The following is a 10,133-nucleotide window of genomic DNA, read 5'->3' as shown; positions in this document are numbered from 1 at the left end:
AGCTTCAGTCACTCTAAGAAGTGTTTCATTCTTTAAGTCTATAATGCTAGCAGTGTATTTCCTGAATTATTACACATTGACTGCTTGGTTTGTCAACATAAACTAGAACTGTGTATGAACTGTAACATTCATATTTGAATTATCATACTAGATATATATATATATATATATATATTATATACAGCCCGAAGGCCATATAAACCTTTTGCCTGCTGTAAGATTTAATTTTATTTTTTTTCTCTGCAAGTTTGTAACTGCTCAGTGTTTCATCTGGCATGATTTCTTTTTAGTTAAAGGTTCAAGTCAACCTCAAACATAAATTGTTTGTCACCAGAATGTGTTAGTATTGGGTTGTTGAGATGGTCACCAAAAGAGTTAAAACAATGCAGTAGTACACCAAACACACACTAGAAGTTTGAATGTTCTGTTTCTAGAAAATAGGCAAAATACCTATTAAATGCAAGTAAATACTCAACAGAGAACTACAAAGCACTCTTCTGTGCAGGTGTTTCTTTATTAAAGAAAAACAACTGCAGGACAAAATACAATCTGTTCAACAGTAACAGACAAAGACAACAAAAGAAATATAAGATAACAGAAGTGATCATGGTAAATGATGCTAGACAGGAAACTGTGCATGGAGGTACATGTAGTTGCACATGAATCACATACAAAGATAAAGAGCTCCAGGCATAAAACTGGTCAGATGTACAAAGTAGAATGGACACAAGTAATGTGAACACATTTACCTTGAGAGTGAACGCTGTGATCAGAAAGGAAAGACATTCTTTACTCCTACATCACTAACAGGTTCTTTATGTTGCACACCCCGAGATGCACTCAGTCTGGGTGAAGTAAGGGGATATGGTTTGAGAAAATATAAGAAAAACATATTCACAATCAGCCTAGGGTTGGCACAGACTTTTGTCTTTTTAAATCTTGCAAAGAGTCAGGCAATCTTTTCAGAAGCTCTAGTCACAGAGAAAGGGGCTAACAGAGAATGTGAACAACCTCTCACAATAAATAAATTAGCCCATCCTATTTCATATTGTGCACAAGAGAGAACACAAAATCAGTGTCCTTTGTTCCTCCCTGAATCTCCGAAAGTTGGTGGTACATGTACGATGTATGAGAGTGTATAACCATAGAAACCTCACATTCCCAAGGAACAAGAAAGCTTGCCTTTCGATCACTGCTAAACAAAAGAAAATAATAAAATGCCCTCACCTTCTCAGTGATTATTGATTACACAGTGGTGCATGTACATGTAATGAAAGGCCCAAAAGACAATTTACATAAAGAACACATAAGTTCCTTAGTCTGTTAAACCTAGCCATCTTCCTGCTATAGATAACATTTACAGTGAAGGAATGCTTTTGGTAAAATGTGTACTTGTACAACGAATACCAATGTACTGTCTTTTCCTAAATTGGCCTCGTCAAAAAAGTTAATTAACTATTCAGATAAGAAACAAATTGTAAATTCATTTTAAAAAGGCAAAGTCTACAATTACAATCACAATGCAGTTACAACATGAAGCAATGCAGGCACATAACCGTATAATGTATTTTTCAAACACAACATGTAAAGACATGAAAGTATACATAGCAACATTTTTCACAAGGCATAAAAAAGACTTCACAACACATTCACCACATTTCAAAGAAAAAGAAAACAGACTTGCAGTTTGCATTACATGTACATACAGCTAATATGTTTTGAACTTAAGCTGAACCTGCATCCATAAGCATCCCCATTCGCATACCGTTAACACAGAACATAGATAGACATTATGCAAGGACACTCAAAAAACGTCCAACACACACATACTCATACATCTGTTAAATTATACACTCATGCAAACTTCAAACAAACCTATCAAAATACACATTGTATAGCGTACAAATTCAGAATTTCTTTTGTGAGAGTTTTACAGCTGATTAAAACAAAGAGAAAAAAGACTGCCATGCATTTGAATGACTGAAGTAAATGGTGGACAGATATTTCACTGTCAACAAAAAGTGCTGCTTCCTTAGACTAAATATTTACTACATATCCTAGGTTCTGTCTTTGCCAACATATGTGAAACAATTCTGATCGATACTTTAAAGCTATAGTGAACAGACGTATTTATTTTCAAAACCATACAGCATTTAGAAATTTAAAATTTGTAAATGCAAGAAGAACAAAATAAACGTAAGAAATTGACAGTATGAACCATGAAAACAAATGCAAGATGTAAAGTAATACACATACATCTATTCATCCATGCTTTGATATGCATTTTTCTCTCTGACTGAGAGCTATAGCAGCCCAACCATCTTTCATCTGACAGTTTCACGCAGACACACACACACACACACCCAAAAGCCACAGCAGCCGTCAGTGTTTGCCAAAACCATGACCCATTAGTGACAAGCCTGCTCCTTCCATCAGCAAGTCGCCATTGTGAACTGGTGTCACCATGATTCCGTCGCTGAGGTCTATTGTTCGGCCTTCCTTCTCCTGCATAACAGATTTTTTTTTTAAATGATTAACTATACCCAGTACAGCTTGCATTCAATGTTCAAAACTTGACTGTTGGCATTTATTATCAATAGATAAACACCATGCAGGTGGTAACTGTGAATAGTATATTACAGAGCTGTCCATGGCAGTAAACTTCCAAAATCAGGTGGTTTGATTTTCGCAGCAATAATTTCACTTTACAGACACACTTTATAAACAAACCCACATAAGCACTGATACAAATGATCAGCTGTTTTCCAACTCAACCACTTCTAACAATACATGTTCAAATCATGATACAGCAGCTGACAAACTTGAGTGTTACGCACACACACCCACACACCAATTGAACAATAAAATGCTACTGGTAAATTCAATTTTAGGAATATTGTTGGTGAAAGCAAGTTATACAATACTCACCTCTCGATAGTCTAACATAAACTCTTTGAATTTCAAGAAGTCAGAAAATGTCCGAAGAAGATCAAAGATTTCTCCATCTAGTTCACAGTCACCCTCTTTGGTCCTGAAGACAAAATAAAAGACAATGTAAGGAAAAGATGGTGCTTTTGTTGTACATTGTGTTATGAAAGAAATGGCTAAGTGTAAAATGGTCTTTGAAAATTATTGCCAGAAGGAAGCATTACATCTGCTTAAAGGTACCACTCATCTACAAACACCTGGCCAGTCGCACAGCTTTATGCCCTAACCCTGCTCATTATCAACACTCTTCTAATTACTCAGATGGGTTAAAAATTGTATTGTTATTCATATATGTAATATTACCAACAAAATGGAGAGCATGGAATTATTCTGTGGTTTGTGCTATTCAAGTCTTGATTATTATCATTAAAATTGAAAGACAAAGCAAGCGTCATAAATCAGAAGTGGATTGATAGACTACCGACATAGCAGATAATGGAAGTAAATGCAAAACACAATAGCCTAACTCACTCAAGTGCTCGTAAAAACTCCTCCATCGAAAAGTCAGGTATTCTTTTTGAGATCTCCTCTGACAGGAACTTTTCCACTAACTCAACCTGCAAACATTTCAAAGATACACTCACTTCCTTGTGCTAATAATCAACATGAAAATATGTGTTTTTCTATAATTAATTCAATCAACAACAAAAACCAAAACTAAGGCAATAAATCATATTTCCAGAACTCCTCCAGAGACCTTGTTATGTAAAATGAAAAACCTCAAACACAGTTTCTGTGATCCATCCAACAAAGACTGTAAAACAGACTTTTTGTTTTATTTCACTTGATTTGCATTGGCAAATTGATGGTACATTTTGTTATATATTGACCTGGCTATAACTTTATTTATTATTTTAAAGTAGATATTAAATATACAAGTAATCACTTTACTACCTAGATAGATACAAGTATGTTTGCAGCTGGCGACTATACCTAGGTTTGCCATTAAACATTCAAACAAGAATATATATATATCATATTTTATAGATGGTGCATTTAGGTGAACCAAAACCATTGATGCAGTATTATTGGATAAACTTGTACCCACTTGAAGACAATTCAAGTTTGGGATTGTTATTATAGACCTAATTGTTATACTGATTCCATATGCCTAAATTTACTCTGTTTTGTATTTGCTCTGAAACCTAATACTTACATATTCCCTGTGAATGTCTGTGTAGATGAATTTGTTTTCCTCTGTGTCCTCAAACTCTTGGTAGTATTTTTCTTGAAAGTTGTTCTGTAACCGTTGAAAGTCATCCTCTGAAATAAACACACACCAGTAATTAATGTACTCCCCTATCCAAAATAGATTTGATGCAAATGATTATCTACAAGACAACACAGTAAAAAGGAAATAACTAGGAAACATACTTCAGGAGAAAATGAGAATGTATTTCATTTAAAGCAAAGTTCAAAGCTTATCATATACCGAGAGGCATAAATTCCGCAAACTGAACTTTAAAAAATCACAAAAAATCAACTCAGTGGTGAATGTTTTCAATGTTTGAATATTTTATTTATTGGCCATTTTGGTGTTTATAAACCTTTGCTTTATTGATTTTGAATAGAACATCATGAAATGACAATTTTTCAAAAAAAGTGACTGAGTCCAAGCGCAATGATTTCGGAAAACGTTCAGAGTTCATCACGTTCAATGCTTTGGCCAGCTCTAAGCATCCCAATCGCTTGCTGTCTCTCTCCTTCATCAAGTCGTGGCATGATTGCGATATCTGATACAGCCAAACAGCCAGTTGCATTTTATAGGGCCATACACTATCTTTTTTACGTTATTGTCTCCCGTTCAGCCCATTGTCTTTATTAGCACAGTGAGCTGTGGCTGGATCAGCAATACTGCAAAGCGCACGCTGACAGCGTGAAACATTTGCTCCGACACTCAAGATGTCAACTACAAATTACAGGTTCAATCTGATTTTCGTTTGAGAGCAAAATCGTTCAATGCACTATTTGCAGAATTTATGCCTTTCAGTATATGTCTTGCAATAAATACTGAAAGCAAATAAACTTTCTGAAGAACAAAAATTAAAAGGACACTGTTCATCCAGTATCAAAGCAACCCAAGAGGAAAGGGCTCTTTAATTTCATTTGAAGTGTCTGTCACAGTCAGTGACAGTTTACTGGAGTATACTCACCCATAATTATGTCCTCAATGTGTCCTATTACAGCATCAAACCCAGAATCTGCATTTGAACTGTTGAAAAGAATGATAAAATTGAATCCCTAAATCTCTCATTAACAAGAACACAAATTCCTTACTGAATTACACAGGCTCAATAAAATCTTAAAGGTGTTATGAATACCCGAGGTTACTCCATTGTGTGTGGGTTTTAAAAATAATAAATAAATAAGTGTCTGGCACATATATAAATAAGCACCTGGCTATTATTTAAGATATTTTTTAAGTAGATAAGGCCAAAAAAAAAATAGGTCTGTTTACGGTAACAAAGGCCAAAAAAATAGAGTCGGTAGGTCGGGATTTTTTTTTTATTATTTTTTTTCAAAAAACCATATTTTTACGTTATTTTGGAAAAAAAACCAAAAGATTTTTCTTTTTTTTTTCCCCCAAATGCCAAAAAAAAGTCCAGGGTCGCGCGAAAAAACTAGGGTCGGTCGGGTACCGTAAACAGACCTATTTTTTTTTTTGGCCTAATAAATATAAACGTAATCACTTTGCTGCCTAGAAACATGTATATTTGCAGCTAGCGGCTATAATTCCTTGTTTTGCCATTAACCCTTACGCTGCCAATCAAAACTTGCGTATGTGCATTCCTGACTGCCAGGGAATATTGGAGTTCGGGGTGTAATAATTCACAAAAAATTCTAGTTCCAAACTGGCAGTAGGTAGGTAAGTAAAACCTATGTTATTTTTAAGGGAAATTGAACCAAGAATCTGTTTTTAGTGTCTAATCATGGAAATAATAATTAGTTTGGCTTATAATGATGTTTAAATATGAACTTTTGAAAAATCAGTCCGGCGCATCTTCCGGTGCCTGTGGATCAAACACAGGTGGCTGTTTTGCTCGCTCCAAGAAAGGATTATAATCACTATCATCTACCTGTTTCCAACGAATCGTCCGAAAGAAGATCTCCCCCTTCCCCTGTCAGTATCCATAGTCATTTGCACCCCCTGTAGCGTCAGTCCGGCTTTGTTTTTCCCTACTAGAGCCCGGTCGACTGTCACCGTTAGCCATTTTGACGAGTCGAGATTTCTCTCCCCTACCCTGTCGCCAAGGCCGAAAATAGCCTTCAGACGCAAAACCGCGTCACCATTTATGTTTATTCATGAGAATGAGGTATCCTACCAAGCCATTGGCTGCTATTTTTGTGTCAGCAGTGACATCGCACTTCTGGAAAATCCCGGAACTGTGAAGACGGGTAAACCCGTCTTAAGGCGCTGCGGCTGCACAAGCGCAGGACGGGTATACCCGTCCTAAGGCAGGCAAGTGGTTAAACATTCAAACAAGAAATATCACTTTCAGCTTATCTAATTTCTGTATAAATACAATCATCAGTTATAGCCAGGTCAATATACAACAATGTCAATGTACACAAAAGATGAATAAAAGTTTAATAAACAAAATTAAATTACCATCCTGTTGCCAAATCTTCTTCTTCACCAAAATTTTCATGTTCGAAATCCATCAGATCTGTATGGTCTCCTTCTGCAGAAAAGTGATGAGTGTATGAAAACATCATTAAGTCAGGTATTTTTTTTTGTTTCTATGTTCTTTGTTTTTGTCATTGTTTTGTCTTGCACCATGACATGTTCGGTAGACATTATAAGATGTTTGGTGGCTTGCTGACAGACCAGCTTTTTTGTTGGTCCAAGGGGACCATATCGTCTTTTGTTTCATCTTTATCGACCAAGGCCGAAGGCCGCGGTTGATAAATATGAGACAAAAGGCGATATGCTCCCCGAGGACCAACAACAAAATGCTGGTCTGACGACAAGCCACCAAACATCGTTTTTGTCATCATTTTGGTTGTGCAACAAAATGCACAATAACCCACAGGGAGACGAATTTTTAGAATCCAACTCCGGGCCACAAAGCATCGTCACAGTAGCTCAAGATAACACGTCAACCTTGTATGTGACGTCAAATGTAGCTTGTTGACGCTTTTCTTCCAGTCTGAAAATGTACAGAGCTGCGATCATACCTGTGAGTTCAGTAAGTGTTGAGCATATTTCTTTTCTTTTAAGTGTTTATGACTTTTCGTTGTGGATTTTGCGATTACAGAGATAAGTTGCAAATTGACCATGAGTCGCCGCGGTAATTATCAACATTGATTGGGTCTTTGAGAGTGAATGCTTACAATCGTTGTCCTCGGAAACACAAATCCAAAGCCGCGATGGTTCCACACATCAAACAATCCGCCTGATTGGCTTTTACTTTGACAATCCACGTTTCACCTGAAAGCTCAAACCCATTCACCACCTCGAGTTATTGCATGGGGAACATGAGATTTATTTCCCAGGTGTTTGTGAATGAAAACTCGTGAAAATGATGACAATGGGAATTATCCAGATGGTACACATTTGCCAGATAGACTGCTGGCTGTAGACATTTACAAATGGAGGAAAATAAGTTTCGGTACATATTTGAGACGCTCATTATCTCTGAATAAGTACCAGGGATGGTCAAATCGTCTGCCCGATCGCCAGGGGCCAGCAAAAAAATCCTCCGGGCTAGTAGAAACCGCCTGGCAACTTGCCCGGCTGGCCAGTGAAAATTCTGGTCAAATGGGACTCCTTTGGTTGTTATATCGAGTTTCAAAGCCATATTAACACAGCAGATGCAGCAACTGTGCTATGTACCGGGGCAGCAACATTTCTGGTGGGCTAGTGACTTTCTTGAAGTTACTCGCCCGGCTGGCGAGTTAAAATGTTGATATTTGGCCATCCCTGAGTACTGTAAGTATATTTGCAATTTAGGTTCCTCATAAGTGAGACTTCAAATATAAGCCTGTTTCTATTGTTTCGTCTGAACCCAGTTGCTGTGCTAGGTAGCACTGGGTGGTAGGCTAGCCCCTCAGCCCAGGGCCTGAAATTGGGCGCCACGGCAAATCGCGAAAAGCAATAGCTTACCCACCAACCCACCCCTGTTTTTATTTTCATAGGTACACTATCCACTTTATCTTTCACTCCAACCGAATTGAAAATAGTTGCCCTGTATAGGGATTTCCTCATTATTTTGAAGAAGAAGCCTGTACGTAAAACAATGCATGATTGCTTGCCTGTTTCAACTGTATCATGCTAAATATATGATTCCACGCAGTATTTCCTAATTTTGTTTTGTATTTATTTAGATTTTTCTGTATGTTTGTTCGTTTGACTGTGTTATAAAGTATATGATTAAGTGCTGTGTTCACTCCGACTCTCGAGATGTCACGACTTGTTTGGTCACTGAAACTGTTGGCGTGCCTATCAACGACTCGCTCATGCATAAATCATAGGATATATACAGCAACAGCATTAACCAGGCAACCACTATCAATTCAAAGAAAACATCTGTGAAATATTTAGTTCGTTTGAACGTAATAAGTTGTGTTGTCTGAGAGAAATCTTTGTTTAACTCTTGCGTGAATGTCTTGTTTCTCACCCATGTTGTCAGCCATGTTGTTGTCGGTACCGGAAGTAAGCTTATGTGTAGCGAAAGAATGAAAAAAAGAATCTCTCAATTAACATTTTTAAGGGTCAGTTAAGTCAGCACATAGGAGAGACTGCAAAATCACGAAGTTTTTCAAGTGGAGATGTACGCTGTATCGAACCTTTTTAATTCAAACGAAAATAGCAACGTAAATAGTAATATATACCTACAAGCCTCCTCATTCACCACGAAGCGTCGGTGGTGTAACGGTTAGCATGGTTGCCTTCCAAGCAGTCGATCCGGGTTCGACTCCCGGCCGACGCACTTTTTATTTAATCTGACTTTTTTTCAACAATATCTATGTGTAAGTCATTCTTGCTTTATAAAACTCATTTGGGACATTGTTCCATAACCTGAACATTTTTTTTTGGGGGGGGGGGGATAATTGTTTCAATAAAACAAATCATGACTGATCTGCCGCGTTCGACCTTCTGTTCTCGTTACCAGGTTTTATGTCAAAATACACACAAACACACGCACACAAACTTCAACCGCTCAGGCCTTCCGGTTTTGACTGCATTTAATGTTTATTCGCATGAAAGTTAAAACTTTGGTATGTAGGCCCTATTTGTACACCGGCCAAGAAACACTGAATAATAAAATATAAAACAAATGGAGTCTACAGTGCAATTAGAGCTTGATGAACAAAACAAAAAATAACAAATGTCAAAATCGTATCGAAGTTTTGGGGTACAGTTTTTGTGTTCTAGCTTCTACACTTATCTGTTGATACCATTAATATTTTTGACATAATTATAAGAATACCTTTATCCTCGTCCCGTAATATCAAATTTATAATAACAAATAAAGTAATTTTTGGGTCCGAAATTTTTTTTACATTTGTAGGCTGAATTTCTTCACGTTGGGCCCTACTGCACATTGCAAAATTCGGCTAGGATGAAACTTGAAAGATAGAAAATGTATCTCCCTGATTCCATGTCAAATTTCATGCAAATTGGTAGATATTTGCGGAAGTTATGACCTCAAAACCATCGAAAGATTACGTTTTTTCGTCGACACCTTGGTTTTTATTAAATTTAGTCAACTCTTACCGGGTTATGCTTCGAGTTGTACATAAACTGCTTCATAGAATTACATGCTTTTATTATTTGAATTGATGGAGAAATTCCTCATGTACACATTCATGTTACGTAATTTTTGATGAGTTGCTAAACAAAATAATACACACAAAAACATTTGGGGGGACAACATTTTACCTAGGTCTGCCACCCTTCAAAAAATACGTTGGCAGTGTGTCTGTCTTTTGATTTCTAATCGTGAAGTTCGCATTATACTGCGACTGATTAAAGATGATGATTTCCAAGATAAGAACTCCTTAGGCGAGAGAGACCTGTGCTTCCTATTCTTCAGGATTTTGATTTCATGACTAGTCTTCGCAACAGTTTCAGGCCGCGCCGAAAAGGATTCCAGGCTTCGGGACACTCAAAAGGGCATTCTTGTCGGGAAAGTCCTCCC

General features: G+C 37.1%; 1 protein-coding gene and 1 non-coding gene across 2 annotated transcripts; one reads left to right on the top strand and one right to left on the bottom strand.

Annotated features, from left to right (window-relative positions):
* Positions 1–495: 495 nt before the first annotated feature.
* LOC138966289 (ADP-ribosylation factor-like protein 2-binding protein) lies at positions 496–8,644 on the bottom strand. The gene is made up of 7 exons (XM_070338454.1): positions 8,610–8,644; positions 6,599–6,671; positions 5,142–5,200; positions 4,145–4,251; positions 3,460–3,545; positions 2,929–3,031; positions 496–2,505 (listed from the first exon to the last, which is right to left on the bottom strand). Exons 1-7 carry the CDS (start codon positions 8,623–8,625, stop codon positions 2,383–2,385), a joined length of 567 nt encoding a protein of 188 aa, XP_070194555.1. The 5' UTR covers positions 8,626–8,644; the 3' UTR covers positions 496–2,382.
* Positions 8,645–8,849: 205 nt separating this feature from the next.
* Trnag-ucc (transfer RNA glycine (anticodon UCC)) lies at positions 8,850–8,921 on the top strand. The gene has a single exon. It is a non-coding gene; the product is annotated as a tRNA-Gly (tRNA).
* Positions 8,922–10,133: the final 1,212 nt, after the last annotated feature.

This window comes from Littorina saxatilis, linkage group LG1, assembly GCF_037325665.1.
Source record: "Littorina saxatilis isolate snail1 linkage group LG1, US_GU_Lsax_2.0, whole genome shotgun sequence".
Lineage (NCBI taxonomy): Eukaryota > Metazoa > Mollusca > Gastropoda > Littorinimorpha > Littorinidae > Littorina > Littorina saxatilis.
Note: the sequence above shows the minus strand (reverse complement) of the source record. Positions and strands in the feature narration are given on the sequence as shown.

What these genes read in the sequence shown, in the direction of transcription:
- LOC138966289 (XM_070338454.1), bottom strand. An exon ending in GAAGATTTGGCAACAGGATG is followed by an intron (nt 5,201 to 6,598) that starts GTAATTTAATTT and finishes TCTTTTCAACAG; the next exon opens with TTCAAATGCAGATTCTGGGT. An exon ending in GAGTTTTTACGAGCACTTGA is followed by an intron (nt 3,032 to 3,459) that starts GTGAGTTAGGCT and finishes TTTTGTCTTCAG; the next exon opens with GACCAAAGAGGGTGACTGTG.